Genomic DNA, 24,384 nt, shown 5'->3' on the forward strand with positions numbered 1-24,384 from the left:
CCCTTAAATTGAAATTGAGAGAGAGAGAGAGAGAGAGAGAGAGAGAGAGAGAGAGAGAGAGAGAGAGAGAGAGAGAGAGAGAGAGAGAGAGAGAGAGAGAGAGAGAGAGAGAGAGAGAGAGAGAGAGAGAGAGAGAGAGAGAGAGAGAGAGAGAGAGAGAGAGAGAGAGAGAGAGAGAGAGAGAGAGAGAGAGAGAGAGAGAGAGAGAGAGAGAGAGAGAGAGAGAGAGAGAGAGAGAGAGAGAGAGAGAGAGAGAGAGAGAGGTGAATTACATGGTAATATAACAAAAAGACAGACTGACATAGACAGACAGACAGACAGACAGGATTGAAAAGAGAGAAATATCCATTTGATATAATATATAATTATCCAAAGCGACTTACAGTCATGTGTGCATAAATTTTTACGTATGGGTGGTCCCGGGGATCGAACCCACTACCCTGGCGTTACAAGCGCCATGCTCTACCAATTGAGCTACAGAGGACTTTGTTTGATAATCTCATATTGAAATGTGATTATATGAATCTGGTCAGTTCAGTGACAGTGGCCATTAAACCAATGTTGACAGTATGAAAGTGTTAAATATTTGATATTATGGATTTTACCATCATATGATTATGGTTATCCATCCATTCCCTGGTGTTGTTTGTGTATTCCAGACAGTGGCATGGACTACAGTATCGTGACAGTGAAGTGATTATGTGGTTTAATCTCAGTGTGAAGCAGGATAAAGAGCCAGCTCCTCTCCACTAATGTCCTCTCCATTACACCAACACAATCTCCCCATGCAGCCCCCGGCGGCCTGACACACAATCACACACACACACACACACACACACACACACACACACACACACACACACACACACACACACACACACACACACACACACACACACACACACACACACACACACACACACACACACACACACACACACACTATAATGACCCAGCCCCACTATACCCTCGCTGCAGCCAATCCTGGGCCTTTCTCTGTGGATAACAACATTCTCCTCGCAGTCAGACAGAAACTGATACAAATGTATCCAGTTTATTATTTTATAACAGAAACCTATAGGGTTGGGCCTCCCGAGTGGCGCAGCGGTCTAAGGCACTGCATCGCAGTGCTACAGACGTCACTACAGACCCGGGTTCGATCCCAGGCTGTTTCGCAGCCGGCTGCGACTGGGAGACCCATGAGGCGGCGCGCAATTACCCCTCCCCTGGGTTAGGGGAGGGTTTGGCCGGACGGGATGTCCTTGTCCCATCGTGCTCTAGCGACTCCTTGTGGAGGGCCGGGCGCATGCACACTGACTTCGGTCGCCAGTTGTACGGTGTTTCCTCCGACACATTAGTGTGGCTGGCTTCCGGGTTAAGCGAGCAGTGTGTCAAGAAGCTGTGCGGCTTGGCAGGGTCGTGTTTTGGAGGATGGCTCTCGACCTTCACCTCTCCCGAGTCCGTACAGGAGTTGCAGCAATGGGACAAGACTGTAACTCCCAATTGGATATCACGAAAATCAAAATTCTCAGACTGAGACACATCATATACCTTTATACATTACATTTCTTCTTACAGTGTCAACCCCATAAGTCCTGAAAGTTGTTAGTCTATGACCATACATCCCCTTAATGTTGTTGAGAAAGACAACAGGCAGCTATCAATGACTAAGAGACAGTGATCATCATTTGGTTTTGCTCTATTCCCTCTGGGGCCTCTTAGCTCCTCTTAGCTTCTCTCTCTCGCTCTCGCTCTCTCTCTCTCTCTCTCTCTCTCTCTCTCTCTCTCTCTCTCGCTCTCTCGCTCTCGCTCTCTCTCTCTCTGTGTGTCTCTGTCTCTGTCTCTGTCAGTGCTGCTGTGACTGAGTGTAACACTGGAGGGTTATGCTCAGCCCTCAGCTCCGTGGCCTGCTGATGAGACTCGAGCCTGGGTCATTATTTACCCAGTGAGCTAAGCGTCCTGTGGAAAGAGGAGAGTGGAGCAGGCTGGTCTGATTGGTGATCAGTCACTAGGGGGTTCATCCAGGCATCCTCCTTTCCTCCCACCGCTGTCTGACTGATGATCAGAGAGAGGCTGGGGTATGGGACAGAGGAGAGGAAGAGGGGAGGAAGAGAGACAGAAGTAGCGGGAGGAAGAGAGTAATAGAGAGAGAGAAGGAGTGGGAGAAGATGCAGATAGATATAGAGAGAGGTTGTTATATGAGGAAAAAAGGGGAGGCAGTGGGAAGGAAGAGAGAGAGGAAGAGATAGACGGAGGGACTCAGAAGGAGAGAGAGACCTGGGCCCTGACAGTAAATCTCAATAAGACAAAATTCTATGCCTTCTATGCCATCAAAAATAACATAAAATTCCACATACCAATTAGGATATGGCTAAAAATACTTCAATCAGTTATAGAACCCATTGCCCTTTATGGTTGTGAGGTCTGGGGTCCGCTCACCAACCAAGAATTCACAAATTGGGACAAACAACAAATTTAGAATTCTGCAAAAATATCCTCAGTGTACAACGTACAACACCAAATAATGCATGCAGAGCAGAATTAGGCCGATACCCGCTAATGATCAAAATCCAGAAAAGAGCCATTAAATTCTACAACCACCTAAAAGGAAGTGATTCCCAAACCTTCCATAACAAAGCCATCACCTACAGAGAGATTAACCTGGATAAGAGTCCCCTAAGCAAGCTGGTCCTGGGGCTCTGTTCACAAACACAAACAGACCCCACAGAGCCCCAGGAGAGCAACACAATTAGACCCAACCAAATCATGAAAAAACAAAAAGATAATTACTTGACACATTGGAAAGAATTAACAAAAAAACGGAGCAAACTAGAATGCTATTTCAAAGAGTACACAGTGGCAGACTACCTGACCACTGTGACTGACCCAAAATTAAGGAAAGCTTTGACTATGTACAGACTCAGTGAGCATAGCCTTGCTATTGAGAAAGGTCGCCGTAGGCAGACCTGGCTCTCAAGAGAAGACAGGCTATGTGCACACTGCCCACAAAATGAGGTGGAAACTGAGCTGCACTTCCTAACCTCCTGCTAAATGTATGACCATATTAGAGACACATATTTCCCTCAGATTACACTGACAATAAATGCCAATAAAGCCCCTTAAATTGAATTGAATTGAGATACAGTGGAAGAGAGAGAGAGAGAGAGAGAGGGAAAGAGAGAGAGAGAGATGCTGCAGTGTGAAAACAAGGGGAGACAAGAGGACAGGCAGAGGAAGGAAAAGAGAGGTAGAAGGTGCTGTGGGGGGGGGGGGGTGATAGATACAGAGAGATAGACATAGTTCTCTCAAAAGCCTGTGGATGTCAACCTCACTGTGATCTGCTATGTAGAACACCCAGCACCACACCCCTTGTCATATATCTGCTGCTCTCTGACTCTCTTCCACTTCCTATTCCTGTCTCGTCCGTCCAGGCGGCCTCGGTCCCACAGGCAGCAGGCAGGCAGGCCAGGCGGGAAGAAATGAGGCCAACCAAACACACTAACGACACACACACACACAGCCAGGCAGGCAGACGTGGGGCCAAACGGAGGGATGAGTGTCCCTGTCCCCGCCCGTTGTGTCACGGCTCCATGGAGCCCCTGCCTCCACCCCGGAGCGTCCGTTAATAACTCCCCGTTCCAAGCCACTCAACCACCTAACTGCATTTATACCGACAATCATCTCAGCCCTGGCCCGGCTACCTACAAAGAACATGTGAACAGAATCCATAATGGACTGGGAAAGAAGGATGAGATTGTGTCTTCAGGGTATGGAGGGAGAAGGGAGGTGGGAGGAGCTCTAGGGGTCACACTTCAACAGGCTGAATGAGTCTGAGTCTCTGTGTTACTAATGTGTGTGATCAGGAGATCAATGATACGGCTCGAGAGCAGAGAGGGAGGAGAGGATGCATCACTCCTCTAACCTCTAACATGAGGAGGGAGATGTGGGCACAGTATATGGAGTTTACCAAAGCCAGAGTTTACACTGCAGACACACAGCTTATAGTCCAGAGATTACAGTGTGGGTTGCACGATACATACAATAATACCTTTGTGACAGAGGTATTCCATCACCCTTTATCCACATTCATAGATATTTTCACCATATTGTAGACTTAGTTGACAGTTGGTACACGATTCACTCTCGATAAACATATCGTATGTACACAGCAAAGCACAGGCAGTTGCTCCATACCTGTGTTCTCCTAGACTGCATACTTTTGGTTTTTAAACATGACTCTCTCTGTATGACATTGTAGTTAATGAGTAATAGGAGATACATAACCCAGTCCCCAACCTAGTTGTTAACATGGAATGTTAGTAAATAGGAATGTAGAAAAAGCATTACTGATTAGATGAGGAGGGGGGAAAGTATGTTATGTTACGTTTTTGAAAAGTGTATTAGTTTCATTTGAGTTTATTTAATTGTCGTCTCGTGGGACCAGACAAGTCTGTCTCTGAACATTTAAGTCTGGCATGTAAGATTACTTGTATTGTAGTTCCTTATTATTATTAATATTATTATTATTATGATATATAACCTATTTATCTCAGTGTTGCCACTTCAGAGTGAATCCATTGTATTGTATCTGTCCACACTGCATACAGTACTCTAAAACACTCTAGCTATAATCTCTCTACCTATAATTACCTCTGTTGTTGACCAGGTATGTCATCATGTTAGATTTACTGTTATTAGACTGGGCGATTCATGACAGTTAAACAACTCTCCATCCCTGCTGTAATACTGTCATCAGGGGTGAAGTACAACACAATAAATATCAACTTTCCATTTATTTTGGGTGTTCTCTTGTTGCACTGCATTCCACCAACAGTCACTTAGTGATTTGTTACATGGCTGTTTCTAAACACTTAGCTTTAGATGTTTCTAAACCCTTAGCTTTAGAATAGATAAAGGTATCTAGATGTACTAAGTAGACTGTACAATATAATGTTAGACTACGGTATGTATACTTGTAGGTGTATACTAGCTCATGTTATACCATGTATACAGTAAGATGTATACTTGATAATGTTAGACTACGGTATGTATACTTGTAGGTGTATACTAGCTCATGTTATACCATGTATACAGTAAGATGTATACTGGATAATGTCACACTATGTATACTTGTAGATACACACTAGATAAGATTTCCTTCTATGTGTTTGTCTATGGGCTTGAAAGCCTTTCCTGATGCTTCACCAACAAGATACCATCTCTGTGTTTCAGGGAACAGGTTCCCTCCAAGGCTGAACTCAATTATCTAGGAATCGCCAAAACACTGGATATGTACGGAGTCGACCTTCACCCTGTCTTCGTAAGTAGGAGCTGGACTCGCTGACTGTGGAGAAGACTGGGATGCTTGTTAGAGCTGTATTCTGTGGTTTATCACAATCACCTTAACCTTGATCATATTCCTTCTTATTTTCCTAGTCTCTCTGTGTGGAGAGATGACTGTTTTACTATGTTCTTACCCTTTGACACATACGTTAATATCCTGACTCTGTGTTATTGCTGGTTGGCACTTAGTATGTAAATTGTGTTTGGAATAATACCTGTTATTGTGGTGTGTTTCAGGGAGAGAATCAATCTGAATACTTCCTGGGGTTAACACCTATTGGAGTTGTTGTCTACAAGAACAAAACACAAGTTGGGAAGTATTTCTGGTAGCTATTGTTTTTGGATGATTTGTATACCCTGTAGGAGTAAATAATGACTATGATGGTTTGACCTATAACTCCCATTTCGGGCTCTATTTTAACAAACCTAACACAATGGTAAATCTAATTTCAGGCGGTAGTGCTATAGGTTCAGGGATGTGTTAGAAATACTTTTGCTATTTTCACTATCACAATTATCGGCTCACTTGCTGGCGTTGGTGCGAAAGGGCGGGGTTTTGATGAATAAACAAGTTGTGGTTGTGCTGAGGCTTGGCCCCTCACTGGCCAATCAGAACGTGCTCCTTGGTGAAATATGTGGTTGCTTCAAGTTGTGTATTTACGGTATTTTATGTATTGCCTTGGAATCAACTCCAATTCCAATGTTAGTCCTTTATAGTTTGTTAAATGGCTTACAGAAACAAAATAGCAAAATGTAGACCTATCTTTGCTAAAGACGTTACTTTCAACCCATTTGCAGTCCACATTGTTCTAAGTAATTGTATGGCTTCAATAGCATTCACACTGATCTAGGGGCTAGGCCTACTGTAAATTGCATTGTGGCTGAGCATGGACATGCCAAACATTGTCAATAAGCAAGACTAAATTAATTATTGTTAAGGCCTAAAAAGAGAAGGAATAATTTGAATCAAATTCTAAACAAAACAACAACTTCTTTTAAATAGGCTATGTCACACTTACAGGCACCATCATTTCTTCCTGTGGGAATACAGTGAGGGGAAAAAGTATTTGATCCCCTGCTGATTTTGTACGTTTGCCCACTGACAAAGAAATGATCAGTCTATAATTTTAATGGTAGGTTTATTTGAACAGAGAGAGACAGAATAACAACAAAATCCAGAAAAATGCATGTCAAAAATGTTATAAATTGATTTGCCTTTGAATGAGGGAAATACGTATTTGACCCCCTCTCAATCAGAAAGATTTCTGGCTCCAAGGTGTCTTTTATACAGGTAACGAGCTGAGATTAGGAGCACACTCTTAAAGGGAGTGCTCCTAATCTCAGCTTGTTACCTGTATAAAAGACACCTGTCCACAGAAGCATTCAATCAATCAGATTCCAAACTCTCCACCATGGCCAAGACCAAAGAGCTCTCCAAGGATGTCAGGGACAAGATTGTAGACCTACACAAGGCTGGAATGGGCTACAAGACCATCGCCAAGCAGCTTGCTGAGAAGGTGACAACAGTTGGTGCGATTATTCGCAAATGGAAGAAACACAAAAGAACTGTCAATCTCCCTCGGCCTGGGGCTCCATGCAAGATCTCACCTTGTGGAGTTGCAATGATCATGAGAACGGTGAGGAATCAGCCCAGAACTACACGGGAGGATCTTGTCAATGATCTCAAGGCAGGTGGGACCATAGTTACCAAGAAAACAATTGGTAACACACTACGCCGTGAAGGACTGAAATCCTGCAGCGAACGCAAGGTCCTCCTGCTCAAGAAAGCACATATACAGGGCCGTCTGAAGTTTGCCAATGAACATCTGAATGATTCAGAGGAGAACAGGGTGAAAGTGTTGTGGTCAGATGAGACCAAAATCGAGCTCTTTGGCATCAACTCAACTCGCCGTGTTTGGAGGAGGAGGAATGCTGCCAATGACCCCAAGAACACCATCCCCACCGTCAAACATGGAGGTGGAAACATTATGCTTTGGGGGTGTTTTTCTGCTAAGGGGACAGGACAACTTCACTGCATCAAAGGGACAATGGACGGGGCCATGTACCGTCAAATCTTGGGTGAGAATCTCCTTCCCTCAGCCAGGGCATTGAAAATGGGTCGTGGATGGGCATTCCAGCATGACAATGACCCAAAACATACGGCCAAGGCAACAAAGGAGTGGCTCAAGAAGAAGCACATTAAGGTCCTGGAGTGGCCTAGCCAGTCTCCAGACCTTAATCCCATAGAAAATCTGTGGAGGGAGCTGAAGGTTCGAGTTGCCAAACGTCAGCCTCGAAACCTTAATGACTTGGAGAACATCTGCAAAGAGGAGTGGAACAAAATCCCTCCTGAGATGTGTGCAAACCTGGTGGCCAACTACAAGAAACGTCTGACCTCTGTGATTGGCAACAAGGGTTTTGCCACCAAGTACTAAGTCATGTTTTGCAGAGGGGTCAAATACTTATTTCCCTCATTAAAATGCAAATCAATTTATAACATTTTTGACATGCGTTTTTCTGGATTTTTTTGTTGTTATTCTGTCTCTCACTGTTCAAATAAACCTACCATTAAAATGATAGACTGAAATATATGTATTTCTGTTGTATTTCTGACTTTGTTTTGTTTTACCCCATATGTAACTCTGTGTTGTTGTTTTTATCGCACTGCTTTGCTTTATCTTGGCCAGGTCGCAGTTGTAAATGAGAACTTGTTCTCAACTGGTTTACCTGGTTAAATAAAGGTGAAATAAAAAATAAAAAATCATGTCTTTGTCAGTGGGCAAACGTACAAAATCAGCAGGGGATCAAATACTTTTTTCCCTCACTGTATAATATTAAAACAACGCAGACTATGGAGGGTTTTACTCACATCTCAACTTTTCACAGTAGCTGGACAAAGATCCAATATAACGAGAAAGGGACAATGTCCACTCACTGTTATACTGGGAGATCCAAGATGGCGTAGCAGTGCGGTCGCTTTTATTTCATCGTCCTTGTGTAAATATCCCGTTTCTTGTTTTTTTTGTCTATTTTGTATATATCTCTCAATTTTTACTTTTCATTCTTTAACTAAATATACTTTCCTGCAACCCGCCTCACCCAACGTGGAAAGGATTCTATTATTTCTTTATAACTTTCATCAAGAACCGTAAGCTGATACTAGTGTAGCCGCAACTAAATGGCTACCTGCTATTAGTCACCGTTAGCGTCTTCACCACTGTCCGTGGCCTACACTATCCACCAGCCAGCTCTAGCTCTAGCCTGGACAATTCGTCGGCCAGTCTGCACAGCGTGCTATCGACCCAGCGTGCTATCGACCCAGAGCTTATTGGACTTTCTGCCGGAATCACTGGACCCTAGTGCCGGATCATCACAACCAGCTAGCTAGCTGCAACCTGTTGTTGGCTGATTATCATTGCCCTATAGCAAGCACCAGTTAGCCTTGAGCTAGCCTCAGGCCCATCTCCCGGCTATCTACCTCTCTGTCAACCGGACGGGACCTCCTAGTGTTGACACTGAGCCCCGCCGATCCAACACGACTGGTTTGCCGACGAAATAGTCTGATGTGGTTTCATCAGGCTTCCAGTTGCGACGACCACGAAGATCCATCTGCCAGCCCCGGCCCGCTAGCACACGCAAACTACAACTGTGCTCCCTGCTAGCTGTGCTGAAGCACCAATTTGAACTGCTCTCGGACTCACATATTGCTGTTCACTGGACCTTATGATCACTCAGCTGCACAGCGGATGCCTGCTGGACTGTTCCTTTACACGGTACACTGTCCTGTTTATTCTGTTTAGTCTTAGCCCAAACGTTATCGCTATTTCCAGTTGTTGTCTTAGCTCTCTCTAATAACACCTGTGACTGCTTTATGCCTCTCTCCCATGTCAATTATGCCTTGCCTATTGCTGTTTGGGTTAGTTCTTATTATACAATTTCACTGTAGAACCCCTAGTCCCTCTCAAACTGCCTCATATAGTTCCTTAGTTCCACCCCCCATACACGCCGAGACCGGCTCAATCGATGCCTCCAATGACGCTATCTCTTTCATTGTTACCCAACGCTTAGGGTTACCTGAACTGTACTCATATCCTTCCATATCCTTTTCTGTACATAATGCCCTGAATCTTTTCTACAACGCCCGGAGAACTGCCCCCTTTATTCTATGTACCCAACGCACTAGAAGACCAGTTCTTAAAGCCTTTAGTCGTATCCTTATTCTAGTCCTCCTCTGTTCCTCTGGTGATGTAGAGGCTAACCCAGGCCCTGCAGCCCCCAGTATCACTCCTACTCCCCAGGAGCTATCATTTGTTGACTTCTGTAACCGTAAAAGTCTTGGTTTTCTGCACATAAATATCAGAAGCCTCCTTCCTAAGTTTGAGTTATTCACTGCGTTAGCCACTGCGTCCGCCAACCCTGATGTTCTAGCAGTGTCTGAATCCTGGCTTAGGAAGGCCACCAAAAATTCTGAAATTTCCATCCCCAACTATAACATTTTCCGTCTAGATAGAACTGCCAAAGGGGGTGGAGTTGCAATCTACTGTAGAGATAGCCTGCAGAGCTCTATCATACTATCCAGGTCTGTGCCCAAACAGTTTGAGCTTCTACTTCTAAAAATCCACCTTTCCAGAAATAAATCTCTCACTGTTGCCGCTTGCTACAGACCCCCCTCAGCCCCCAGCTGTGCCCTGGACACCATATGTGAATTGATTGTCCCCCATCTATCCTCAGAGTTCGTACTGCTTGGTGACCTAAATTGGGATATGCTTAACACCCCGGCCATCCTACAATCTAAACTAGATGCCCTCAATCTCACACAAATTATCAACGAACCTACCAGGTACAACCCTAAATCCGTAAACATGGGTACCCTCATAGAAATCATCCTGACTAACTTACCCTCTAAATACACCTCCGCTGTCTTCAACCAGGATCTCAGCGATCACTGCCTTATTGCCTGCGTCCGTAACGGGTCCGCGGTCTAACGACCACCCCTCATCACTGTCAAACGCTCCCTAAAACACTTCAGCGAGCAGGCCTTTCTAATTGACCTGGCCCAGGTATCCTGGATGGATATAGATCTCATTCCGTCAGTAGAGGATGCCTGGTTGTTCTTTAAAAGTAATTTCCTCTCAATCTTAAATAGACATGCCCCATTCAAAAAATACAGAACTAAGAACAGATATAGCCCCTGGTTCTCCTCAGACTTGACTGCCCTTGACCAGCACAAAAACATCCTGTGGCGTACTGCATTAGCATCAAATAGCCCCCGCGATATGCAACTTTTCAGGGAAGTTAGGAACCAATATACACAAGCAGTTAGGAAAGCAAAGGCTAACTTTTTCAAACAGAAATTTGCATCCTGTAGCACTAACTCCAAAAAGTTTTGGGACACTGTAAAGTATTTGGAAAATAAGAGCACTTCCTCCCAGCTGCCCACTGCACTGAGGCTAGAAAACACTATCACCACCGATAAATCTACAATAATCGAGAATTTCAACAAGCATTTTGCTACGGCTGGCCATGCTTTCCACCTGGCTACCACTACCCCGGCCACCAGCTCTGCACCCTCCACTGCAACTTGCCCATGCCCCCCCCGCTTCTCCTTCACACAAATCCAGACAGCTGATGTTCTAAAAGAGCTGCAAAATCTGGACCCCTACAAATCATCTGGGCTAGACAATCTGGACCCTTTCTTTCTAAAACTAGCCGCCGAAATTGTCGCAACCCCTATTACTAGCCTGTTCAACCTCTCTTTCGTAACGTCTGAGATCCCCAGAGATTGGAAAGCTGCCGCGGTCATCCCCCTCTTCAAAGGGGGTGACACTCTAGATCCAAACTGTTACAGACCCATATCCATCCTGCCTTGCCTTTCAAAAGTTTTTGAAAGCCAAGTCAACAAACAGATCACCGACCATTTCGAATCCCACCGTACCTTCTCCGCTATGCAATCCGGTTTCCGAGCTGGTCATGGGTGCACTTCAGCCACGCTCAAGGTCCTAAACGATATTATAACCGCGATCGATAATAGACAGTACTGTGCAGCCGTTTTCATTGACCTGGCCAAGGCTTTCGACTCTGTCAACCACCGCATTCTTATTGGCAGACTAAATAGCCTTGGTTTCTCAAATGACTGCCTCGCCTGGTTCACCAACTACTTCTCAGATAGAGTTCAATGTGTCAAATCGGAGGGCCTGTTGTCTGGACCTATGGCAGTCTCTATGGGGGTGCCACAGGGTTCAATTCTTGGGCCGACTCTTTTCTCTGTGTATATCAATGACGTCGCTCTTGCTGCTGGTGACTCTCAGATCCACCTCTACGCAGACGACACCATTTTGTATACATCTGGCCCTTCATTGGACGCTGTGTTAACAAACCTCCAAACGAGCTTCAATTCCATACAACACTCCTTCAGTAGCCTCCAACTGCTCTTAAACACTAGTAAAACTAAATGCATGCTCTTCAACCGAACGCTGCTTGCACCCGCCCACCCGACTAGAATCACTACTCTCGACGGGTCTGACCTAGAGTATGTGGACAACTACAAATATCTAGGTGTCTGGTTAGACTGTAAACTCTCCTTCCAGACTCACATTAAGAATCTCCAATCCAAAGTTAAATCTAGAATCGGTTTCCTATTTCGCAACAAAGCCTCCTTCACTCATGCTGCCAAACATGCCCTCGTAAAACTGACTATCCTACCGATCCTTGACTTCGGCGATGTCATTTACAAAATAGCCTCCAACACTCTACTCAGCAAATTGGATGTAGTCTATCACAGTGCCATCCGTTTTGTCTCCAAAGCCCCATATAATACCCACCACTGTGACCTGTACGCTCTTGTTGGCTGGTCCTCACTACATATTCGTCGCCAAACCCACTGGCTCCAGGCCATCTATAAATCACTGCTAGGCAAATCCCCGCCTTATCTTAGCTCATTGGTCACTATAGCAACACCCACCCGTAGTCTGCGCTCCAGCGGGTATATCTCACTGGTCATCCCCAAAGCCAACACCTCCTTTGGCCGCAATTCCTTCCAGTTCTCTGCTGCCAATGACTGGAACAAATTGCAAAAATCTCTGAAGCTGGAGACACTTATCTCCCTCACTAACTTTAAGCATCAGTTGTCAGAGCACCTTACCGATCACTGCACCTGTACACGGCCCATCTGAAATTAGCCCGCCCAACTACCTCATCCCTATATTGTTATTTATTTTGCTCATTTGTACCCCAGTATCTCTATTTGCACATCATCTCTTGCACATCTATCATTCCAGTGTTAATACTAATTGTAATTATTTTGCACTATAGCCTATTTTATTGCCTTACCTCCATAACTTGCTAAATTTGCACACACTGTATATATATGTATTTCTGTTGTATTTTTTTGACTTTGTTTTGTTTTACCCCATATGTAACTCTGTGTTGTTGTTTTTATCGCACTGCTTTGCTTTATCTTGGCCAGGTCGCAGTTGTAAATGAGAACTTGTTCTCAACTGGTTTACCTGGTTAAATAAAGGTGAAATAAAAAAATTAAAAAAATTAAAAAAATACTACTCCCAAATATTAATATAATCAGAACCATCTTACAGATCAGATCACATTCACACATCTCCAGCAGTTGCATTGCAAGCGTGCTACGGATGTTGGAAAGGTGAATCATTCTAATAAGTTTGGTTGTAATAAAATGTAAAGATAAACAAGCAATCCGTTTTTTAAAAAGAAATACATGTGAAATGTAATGATGTCATAAAACCACCAGGATAAAAAAGATAGTCATTGTTGTTGAACCAGCCTTCCTTATATTAGGCCTGAGGGAGGGCTTGTTGTTGAACCAGCCTTCCTTATAGTAGGCCTGAGGGAGGGCTTGGGTTGCTGTTGAACCAACCTTCCTTATAGTAGGCCTGAGGGAGGGCTTGGGTTGCTGTTGAACCAACCTTCCTTATAGTAGGCCTGAGGGAGGGCTTGGGTTGCTGTTGAACCAACCTTCCTTATAGTAGGCCTGAGGGAGGGCTTGTTGTTGAACCAGCCTTCCTTATATTAGGCCTGAGGGAGGGCTTGGGTTGCTGTTGAACCAACCTTCCTTATAGTAGGCCTGAGGGAGGGCTTGGGTTGCTGTTGAACCAACCTTCCTTATAGTAGGCCTGAGGGAGGGCTTGGGTTGCTGTTGAACCAACCTTCCTTATAGTAGGCCTGAGGGAGGGCTTGTTGTTGAACCAGCCTTCCTTATAGTAGGCCTGAGGGAGGGCTTGTTGTTGAACCAGCCTTCCTTATATTAGGCCTGAGGGAGGGCTTGGGTTGCTGTTGAACCAACCTTCCTTATAGTAGGCCTGAGGGAGGGCTTGTTGTTGAACCAGCCTTCCTTATAGTAGGCCTGAGGGAGGGCTTGTTGTTGAACCAGCCTTCCTTATATTAGGCCTGAGGGAGGGCTTGGGTTGCTGTTGAACCAACCTTCCTTATAGTAGGCCTGAGGGAGGGCTTGGGTTGCTGTTGAACCAACCTTCCTTATAGTAGGCCTGAGGGAGGGCTTGTTGTTGAACCAGCCTTCCTTATAGTAGGCCTGAGGGAGGGCTTGTTGTTGAACCAGCCTTCCTTATAGTAGGCCTGAGGGAGGGCTTGTTGTTGAACCAGCCTTCCTTATAGTAGGCCTGAGGGAGGGCTTGTTGTTGAACCAGCCTTCCTTATAGTAGGCCTGAGAGAGGGCTTGTTGTTGAACCAGCCTTCCTTATAGTAGGCCTGAGGGATGGTTTGTTGTTGAACCAGCCTTCCTTATAGTAGGCCTGAGGGAGGGCTTGTTGTTGAACCAGCCTTCCTTATAGTAGGCCTGAGGGAGGGCTTGCTGTTGAACCAGCCTTCCTTATAGTAGGCCTGAGGGAGGGCTTGTTGTTGAACCAGCCTTCGTTATAGTAGGCCTAAGGGAGGGCTTGTTGTTGAACCATCCTTCCTTATAGTAGGCCTGAGGAAGGGCTTGTTGTTGAACCAGCCTTCCTTATAGTTGGCCTGAGGGAGGGCTTGGGTTTTCAACATATGAAATGGAAAACAAGCAATTTTTACAAGTTATAAAAACTTCTAAATACTAGGTTCACCGGTGCTGGCTGGGATGGCTGGGTGACCTGGCTTGGTATTCACCGAGGTTCTCATCTCTCGTTTCAGGATGGGCATGGACACGTAGCCTACACCATGGAGGGGGATTTACGCACGTCCAAAATGGGACCTGCATGGCTAAAATAATGTGGGATTGACTACAATGCATAGATCAAAAGGGAATGTCAGCTCACTGTTTTACTCCTCTCAAACGTAATATTTTAATAAATATTTGGTGATTAAGATTTATTTCCAAGCGGTGTCAGGAGCCAATGCAAATAGTCCGGGTGGCCATTTCATTAATTGTTCAGCAGTCTAATGGCTTGGGGGTAGAAGCTGTTAAGGAGCCTTTTGGACCAAGACTTGGTGCTCCGGTACCGCTTGCCGTGCGGTAGCAGAGAGAACAGTCTATGACTAGGGTGGCTGGAGTCTTTGACAATTTTTAGGGCCTTCCTCTGACACCGCCTGGTATAGAGGTCCTGGATGGCAGGAAGCTTGGCCCCAGTGATGTACTGTGCCGTACGCACTAACCTCTGTAGTGCCAATCTGAGCGCAAGCAAGCAAGCTGATATAAGACAGGTAAATTGCCGAACTTGGCGTTACGGCTGGAAAATGCCAGTGCGACAGTTTTTACATGACGAAATTGCAAACTAACGCCAGCCGGAAATAGAGCCCTTCATGTTAGTTAGATAACTTACTGCAGTATTTATGAAAAAAATTAACTGTGACTGATAAGCTATCATACCTGTTTACTTTAATATTTCAGGCCAAGGATAACAAAAGTGCATTTTAAGGAAACACAATTTGAGCTTCGAGTCGTTGGAAAAGATGTAAGTTATCAGTTATTATCTTTCAGTAATATCTGCATAAGGAATGTTTTGTGAAGTTATGTACTGAATTTTTGACCTTGACTTTGTTTGTTTGTGATTATTCTGTTTATTTTAGCATGTTTCATAAACTCAATAATTTGAGATCATTCACACTAGCTAACTTGTTATGACTGAATCAAAACCAATTTGTTTGGATATCACAGGTGTGGAAAACAAGGCATAAAATGAAACTGACTGAATGTTCTCAGGAGTATCTGCAGTACTCCCATTTGAAACCTTGAAAGGTCAATCGTGTGTTTTATCTTGAAGGATTTTGACATCTTCCTAATGTTTAAGGAGAGAAATTAAAGAAACATGACAGAGCAGGACTACGGGACGTGGCTGCAGCCTTGAAAGCTCTCTCCCATCTTCACTGATGTTTACTTCATGGGTGCAAATGGGGAGAGAGACGCGTCACACAAACTTAACTTCCTCAAAACACATCCAGCTTAATGATGACCTTTTGGGTCTTTGGGGAATTTTCAAACGTACACTTTTTGGGGCTTTTGGGGAGGATTTCTTGATCGTTTTCAAAGTGATATCACTGATGCAGAACCACATTTCTCTTCTCTCTGTTGAGATAGTGTGACTCATTGAGACCTGTGAGTCTTGCTGAATTAAATATAGAATTTGGTTTATGCAGACGATTCATTTTCACTGGGGTGTGTGTGTGTCTGTGTGTGTATGTGCGTGCGTGCGTGAGCGTGTGCCAACTAGCGACCTGAGAGTCTCATTAAGCTGTGAATACCGAGGCAGTTGAGCAGCCAGGGACCTATGAGAAACCCATTATTGGCAATACACTATCCGAGCAGCTCAGAAGATCAGAGCATTTAAATAAAATAGAGAGCTATGGATCTACAGTAGCTACCTCCTCTTTGAGACTAGCTGTAGAGGTTAGAGACTGAGTCATCCTCTCTCTAAAGTCTTATATCTATTATCCTAATGACCAAACACAGACATCCCATATGGGGTGAAAGATTACACACTACCTGTTCATTTACAGATCATTTAATGGTAACTTTGTCAGGAGGGAGATGCAGTGGCCTATCCACACCACCTAATTATGTAGCCGGTTGTTTTCACAATGAATGATGAAGTAAATGTCCTTTGTTATGGTATAGTTAGAATTATAAACTGTGTAGTTTGGGTCCTGGATGCTGATTGGCTGAAACAGCATTCCAGCCTTGGGCCTTATTGCTTAAATATATCTAATTGATTTAGCTGCTGAATGTGATTTGTATTGTTTTTTTAGTTTTTTGTTTTTAGGGGGTAGATCAGCTTAATATTGCAGATAGATTGTAACTTCCATCAATGTAATTGTCTGCATCACTTCCAATCCCCCATGATTTTAAATATATATATATATATATATATATATATATATATATATATATATATATATATATATATATATACAGTGGGGAGAACAAGTATTTGATACACTGCCAATTTTGCAGGTTTTCCTACTTACAAAGCATGTAGAGGTCTGTAATTTTTTATCATAGGTACACTTCAACTGTGAGAGACGGAATCTAAAACAAAAATCCAGAAAATTACATTGTATGATTTTTAAGTAATTAATTTGCATTTTATTGCATGACATAAGTATTTGATACATCAGAAAAGCAGAACTTAATATTTGGTACAGAAACCTTTGTTTGCAATTACAGAGATCATACGTTTCCTGTAGGTCTTGACCAGGTTTGCACACACTGCAGCAGGGATTTTGGCCCACTCCTCCATACAGACCTTCTCCAGATCCTTCAGGTTTCGGGGCTGTCGCTGGGCAAAACGGACTTTCAGCTCCCTCCAAAGATTTTCTATTGGGTTCAGGTCTGGAGACTGGCTAGGCCACTCCAGGACCTTGAGATGCTTCTTACGGAGCCACTCCTTAGTTGCCCTGGCTGTGGGTTTCGGGTCGTTGTCATGCTGGAAGACCCAGCCACGACCCATCTTCAATGCTTTTACTGAGGGAAGGAGGTTGTTGGCCAAGATCTCGCGATACATGGCCCCATCCATCCTCCCCTCAATACGGTGCAGTCGTCCTGTCCCCTTTGCAGAAAAGCATCCCCAAAGAATGATGTTTCCACCTCCATGCTTCACGGTTGGGATGGTGTTCTTGGGGTTGTACTCATCCTTCTTCTTCCTCCAAACACGGCGAGTGGAGTTTAGACCAAAAAGCTATATTTTTGTCTCATCAGACCACATGACCTTCTCCCATTCCTCCTCTGGATCATCCAGATGGTCATTGGCAAACTTCAGACGGGCCTGGACATGCGCTGGCTTGAGCAGGGGGACCTTGCGTGCGCTGCAGGATTTTAATCCATGACGGCGTAGTGTGTTACTAATGGTTTTCTTTGAGACTGTGGTCCCAGCTCTCTTCAGGTCATTGACCAGGTCCTGCCGTGTAGTTCTGGGCTGACCCTCACCTTCCTCATGATCATTGATGCCCCACGAGGTGAGATCTTGCATGGAGCCCCAGACCAAGGGTGATTGACCGTCATCTTGAACTTCTTCCATTTTCTAATAATTGCGCCAACAGTTTTTGCCTTCTCACCAAGCTGCTTGCCTATTGTCCTGTAGCCCATCCCAGCCTTGTGCAGGTCTACAATTTTATCCCTGATGTCCTTACACAGCTCTCTGGTCTTGGCCATTGTGGAGAGGTTGGAGTCTGTTTGATTGAGTGTGTGGACAGGTGTCTTTTATACAGGTAACGAGTTCAAACAGGTGCAGTTAATACAGGTAATGAGTGGAGAACAGGAGGGCTTCTTAAAGAAAAACTAACAGGTCTGTGAGAGCCGGAATTCTTACTGGTTGGTAGGTGATCAAATACTTATTTCCTGCAATAAAATGTAAATTAATTACTTAAAAATCATACAATGTGATTTTCTGGATTTTTAGATTTTAGATTCCGTCTCTCACAGTTGAAGTGTACCTATGATAAAAATTACAGACCTCTACATGCTTTGTAAGTAGGAAAACCTGCAAAATCGGCAGTGTATCAAATACTTGTTCTCCCCACTGTATACATATATATATATATATATATATATATATATATATATATATATATATATATATACACTGCTCAAAAAAATAAAGGGAACACTTAAACAACACAATGTAACTCCAAGTCAATCACACTTCTGTGAAATCAAACTGTCCACTTAGGAAGCAACACTGATTGACAATAAATTTCACATGCTGTTGTGCAAATGGAATAGACAACAGGTGGAAATTATAGGCAGTTAGCAAGACATCCCCAATAAAGGACTGGTTTTGCAGGTGGTGACCACAGACCACTTCTCAGTTCCTATGCTTCCTGGCTGATGTTTTGGTCACTTTTGAATGCTGGCGGTGCTTTCACTCTAGTGGTAGCATGAGACGGAGTCTACAACCCACACAAGTGGCTCAGGTAGTGCAGCTCATCCAGGATGGCACATCAATGCGAGCTGTGGCAAGAAGGTTTGCTGTGTCTGTCAGCGTAGTGTCCAGAGCATGGAGGCGCTACCAGGAGACAGGCCAGTACATCAGGAGACGTGGAGGAGGCCGTAGGAGGGCAACAACAGGAGGACTGCTACCTCCGCCTTTGTGCAAGGAGGAGCAGGAGGAGCACTGCCAGAGCCCTGCAAAATGACCTTGTAGTGTCGAGTCAATGTTGCTAATTATGCTGTAACAAAGGAGTCCGCTTATACTGAGCTTTGATCATAAGTTTTATTCATATCACAAGATTTCAGCATAAGTTTACAGATGTCTAGAGCATCCGCAGAGCAGAGTCCCAAAAGAATATGTCTGCTCTAATGCTCTTTGTTTAAACCCAGTACTTATAATATTCCCCAAAATATGGGTGGCTCCCTCTACTGTCCAATCCCCTGTCTACAACACACACTCCCTCTCTTCTATGGGGTGTCACCCTAAAACAACTCCCTCTGAAACTGAATAAACATCCTCTCAGGTTCCACTTGAAAACATTAGCAAAGTCATAATTCTTAATACACTACAACCTCCAGCAGGCCACAAATGTGCATGTGTCTGCTCAAACGGTCAGAAACAGACTCCATGAGGGTGGTATGAGGGCCCGACGTCCACAGGTGGGGGTTGTGCTTACAGCCCAACACCGTGCAGGACGTTTGGCATTTGCCAGAGAACACCAAGATTGGCAAATTCGCCACTGGCGCCCTGTGCTCTTCACAGATGAAAGCAGGTTCACACTGAGCACATGTGACAGACGTGACAGAGTCTGGAGACGCCGTGGAGAACGTTCTGCTGCCTGCAACATCCTCCAGCATGACCGGTTTGGCGGTGGGTCAGTCATGGTGTGGGGTGGCATTTCTTTGGGGGGCCGCACAGCCCTCCATGTGCTCGCCAGAGGTAGCCTGACTGCCATTAGGTACCGAGATGAGATCCTCAGACCCCTTGTGAGACCATATGCTGGTGCGGTTGGCCCTGGGTTCCTCCTAATGCAAGACAATGCTAGACCTCATGTGGCTGGAGTGTGTCAGCAGTTCCTGCAAGAGGAAGGCATTGATGCCCGCCTGTTCCCCAGACCTGAATCCAATTGAGCACATCTGGGACATCATGTCTCGCTCCATCCACCAACGCCACGTTGCACCACGGACTGTCCAGGAGTTGGCGGATGCTTTAGTCCAGGTCTGGGAGGAGATCCCTCAGGAGACCATCTGCCACCTCATCAGGAGCATGCCCAGGCGTTGTAGGGAGGTCATACATGCACGTGGAGGCCACACACACTACTGAGCCTCATTTTGACTTGTTTTAAGGACATTACATCAAAGTTGGATCAGCCTGTAGTGTGGTTTTCCACTTTAATTTTGAGGGTGACTCCAAATCCAGACCTCCATGGGTTGATACATTTGATTTCCATTGATCATTTTTGTGTGATTTTGTTGTCAGCACATTCAACTATGTAAAGAAAAAAGTATTTAATAAGATTATTTCATTCATTCAGATCTAGGATGTGTTATTTTAGTGTTCCCTTTATTTTTATGAGCAGTGTATATATACATACATACATATATACATACATACATACATACATACATATATACATACATACATACATACATACATACATACATACATACATACATACATACATACATACATACACATATGTATTGTTTTGTTTGTTTGTTGTTGGTATAAGAGATGACGTTGTTGTTTATTTACAGTGCACAGAGACTTCGTTCTTCTTCAAGGCACCCAATAAGACAGCATGTAAACATCTGTGGAAGTGCTGCATAGAACACCACACTTTCTTCAGGTAAAAAACGACACACACACACACACACACACACACACACACACACACACACACTGTCATAGGCAAATATTACTATACCAACACTATTATAACTTCTCAGTTAGAATCTCTACCACCTTCCACAGGTAAGAACCCAAACTATCTCTATCTATCTCTATCTATCTATATCTATATATATCTATATATATATATCTCTAGCTATATCTATCTATCTCTATCTATATCATAGTTTTGATGTCTTCACTATTATTCTACAATGTAGAAAATAGTAAAAATAAAGAACAACCCTTGAATGAGTAGGTGTTCTAAAACTTTTGAACGGTAGTGTAGATAGAGATAGATAGATATAGATAAATATATATGGAACACATTTGGAATCGTGTAGTAACCAAAAAAGTGTTAAACAAATCTAAATATATTTTATATTTGAGATTCCTCAAACAGCCACCCTTTGCCTTGATGACAGCTTTGCACACTCTTGGCATTCTCTCAACCTTGTCTGTGATCCCCTCTTCTGTCAACCCCCCCCCCCCTCAGTCATCATCTCTCTGTCATCCCCTCAGGTAGAAACCTAACACATACCTCTTAACATAAAGATCCCAGAAAAGCTCCATTCCTCACAAGTCCCTCAGTCCTTAATCAAAATGAACAAGGCCCCTGTCTGACAGCGCAGTGCAGTGCGGTCTCTGGTGTGTGTGTGTGTGTGTGTGTGTGTGTGTGTGTGTGTGTGTGCGTGCTAAATGTGATGAGTTTGTGGCATATTTCAGAGATAAGATAACCAACATTAGGCTGGGTATCAGTCAAGCAAGACCTGATGAGAAGCTTGATGATATGTGCCCTAGCCTACCATACAAAGGCACTATGGATTTATTTTCCCTAGTTGACACAGACATGCTCAGGAAAGTAATATCACAACTTAAGCCTTCTACCTGCCTTCTCAATCCTATCCCCACCACCTTCTTCAAAACAGTTTTTAATTGCATATCTGAAGAACTGCAAGCGATTGTTAATCACTCCCTGTTCACAGGCACTTTCCCCACTGCACTAAGAACTGCTATGGTGAAACCCCTTCTGAATGAAAGTAATTTTTGGCCAATATCCAACCTTCCATTCTTAAGCAAAATTCTGGAGAAAGTGGTTTTCAAACAGCTAAATTATTTAAGTGCCAACTGTATTTTTGAAAAATTCCAATCTGGTTTTCGTGCCCACCACAGCACAGAGATGGCCTTAGTTAAAGTGGTAAATTATCTTAGAGCCAACACAGATGCCAAACAGCTCTCTGTCCTTGTACTCTTGGATTTAAGTGCTGCAGTCGACACTGTTGACCATGATGTCCTTCTGGACAGACTGGAGAGGTGGGTTGGCCTCTCTGGTCCAATTCGAAATTGGTTTAGGACCTATTTAACCGGTCAAGAGTTTATTGTCACCATTGGTGAACATAACTTAAAGAAAATACATATAACATGTAGCATTCGACAAGGTTCGATTTTGGGTCTAGTACTGTTCAGTTTATATATGTTACCCCTTGGTAGCGTTATCAGAAAGCACAGCATTGATTTCCACTGCTATGCAGACGATACACAACTTTACATTTCTGTCACCAGAGGATTTTAGCTCCACAGATAAATTATTTGACTGTATTTGTGATTTAAATACTTGGATGGCTCACAACTTCCTCCAGCTAAATCAAGACAAGACCGAGGTACTTATTGTTGGAGCCAAAGCCCTTCGAGAGAATCTGGCCGCACATTTTAATTCACAGGCTATAAAGATAAAACACCAGGTAAAAATTGTCACGATCGTCTTGACGAAAAGTAGACCAAAGCGCAGCGCGTTGAGCGAACATGACTTTATTTGTAAAGTGCACACACGAAAAACAATAAACGAAACGTAACGTCCTTAGCACATAGACTGACAAGGAACAAAAACCCACAAATACAAGGTGAACACAGACAGTTTAAATATGGCTCCCAATCAGAGATAACGAGCCGACAGCTGACACTCGTTACCTCCGATTGGGAGTCATTGACCAAACAAGGAAACACAACCAAAAGACAACCCAACCAAACACAACACAACGAAACAAACACACCCTGGCTCAACATACAAAGTCCCGGAGCCAGAGCGTGACAGTACCCCCCCCTAAAGGCGCGGACTGCGACCGCGCCTCAAAAACCCCAAACAGGGGAGGGCTGGGTGGGCATTACTCCTCGGAGGCGGCTCCGGCTCCGGGCTTGTCCACCACCCTAATTCAATCCCCCCGTAGCGCCCCCGGTCCGATCTGACCCAGCTGGTAGGACCTGGACTGACGACGCGCACCCCTGGCTTGGCGCGTGAGGCAGGAACGGACCGGACCTGGCTGACGATACGCACCCTAGGCTTGATGCGTGGAGCCGGAACGGGCCTCACCAGGCTGACGACTCGCCTCCCTGGCTTGGTGCGAGTAGCAGGAATGGGCTGGACCAGGCTGACGACTCGCACCCTTGGCTTGGTGCGAGTAGCAGGAACGGGCTGGACCTGGCCGATGACTCGCACCCCTGGCTTGGTGCGAGTAGCAGGAACGGGCTGGACCAGGCTGACGACTCGCACCCTTGGCTTGGTGCGAGTAGCAGGAATGGGCTGAATCCGGCTGACGACTCGCACCCTTGGCTTGGTGCGAGTAGCAGGAATGGGCTGAATCCGGCTGACGACTCGCACCCTTGGCTTGTTGCGAGTAGCAGGAATGGGCCGGACTGGGCTGGCGACGTGCACCACAGACCTGGTGCGGAGAGCAGGAACGGGCAGAGCCGGGCTGACGAGACGCACCACAGGCTTGATGCGGAGAGCAGGCACGGGCCGTGCCGGACTGACGACGCACACCACTGGCTTGGTGCGGGAAGCTTGGATGGGCCGGACTGTACTGGGGACACACACCACTGGTCCTACACCGGGATCTGGAACGGGCCGGACCGGACTGGCAACACACGCCAGTACCTCTCGCCGTGCCTCTACTTCCTCCATCCCCTCTTCGACCAGTGGCCCCCGTAACCCGGCGGCCTTCTCCGGCAACCCACTGGGCCGCTCTATCGCGGCCTCCTGCTGGTCCGACGTCGTGAGCCCCCCCCTAAAAATTTTCGGGCCGTCTCTCCTACCCGTGGACCAGGTCTCCATATCCTTCGCCAGCCTCTCGCCCTTCTGCCATAGTGTCAAGCCCTTCTCCTCCTCACTCGGCTTGACCCAGTCCAGGAGGCGAAGGAGATCTGTGAGGGATCTCCCTGGCGACGGCTCCTGGACACGCTGCTTGGTCCCATCTTGGTGGGTTTTTCTGTCACGATCGTCTTGACGAAAAGTAGACCAAAGCGCAGCGCGTTGAGCGAACATGACTTTATTTGTAAAGTGCACACACGAAAAACAATAAACGAAACGTAACGTCCTTAGCACATAGACTGACAAGGAACAAAAACCCACAAATACAAGGTGAACACAGACAGTTTAAATATGGCTCCCAATCAGAGATAACGGGCCGACAGCTGACACTCGTTACCTCCGATTGGGAGTCATTGACCAAACAAGGAAACACAACCAAAAGACAACCCAACCAAACACAACACAACGAAACAAACACACCCTGGCTCAACATACAAAGTCCCGGAGCCAGAGCGTGACAAAAATAGCTTTTTACCACCTGAGGAACATTGCCAAGGTGGCTTGACTACTGTAATGCTCTCCTGTCTGGTCTACCCAAGAAAGCCATTGGTCAACTGCAAAACATACAGAATGCTGCAGCACGGATACTGACCAAGTCAGACAGAGAGCACACATTACACC

The 24,384-nt window shown here is 45.0% G+C and overlaps 1 protein-coding gene across 3 annotated transcripts in view; it reads left to right on the forward strand.

The window, feature by feature from the left end:
* LOC311135712 (band 4.1-like protein 4) overlaps window positions 1-24,384 on the forward strand; it is a 111,248-nt gene that overhangs the window by 63,433 nt on the left and 23,431 nt on the right. For all 3 annotated transcript variants that reach the window (XM_084169734.1, XM_084169733.1, XM_084169735.1), the window contains exons 8-11: window positions 5,233-5,320; window positions 5,581-5,669; window positions 15,194-15,257; window positions 20,486-20,577. In XM_084169734.1, coding sequence (XP_084025860.1) covers window positions 5,233-5,320; window positions 5,581-5,669; window positions 15,194-15,257; window positions 20,486-20,577 — 333 coding nt within the window. The remainder of the gene's footprint in view (window positions 1-5,232; window positions 5,321-5,580; window positions 5,670-15,193; window positions 15,258-20,485; window positions 20,578-24,384) is intronic.

Source organism: Coregonus lavaretus (genome assembly GCF_964263955.1).
Source record: "Coregonus lavaretus genome assembly, chromosome: 10".
Classification (NCBI taxonomy): domain Eukaryota; kingdom Metazoa; phylum Chordata; class Actinopteri; order Salmoniformes; family Salmonidae; genus Coregonus; species Coregonus lavaretus.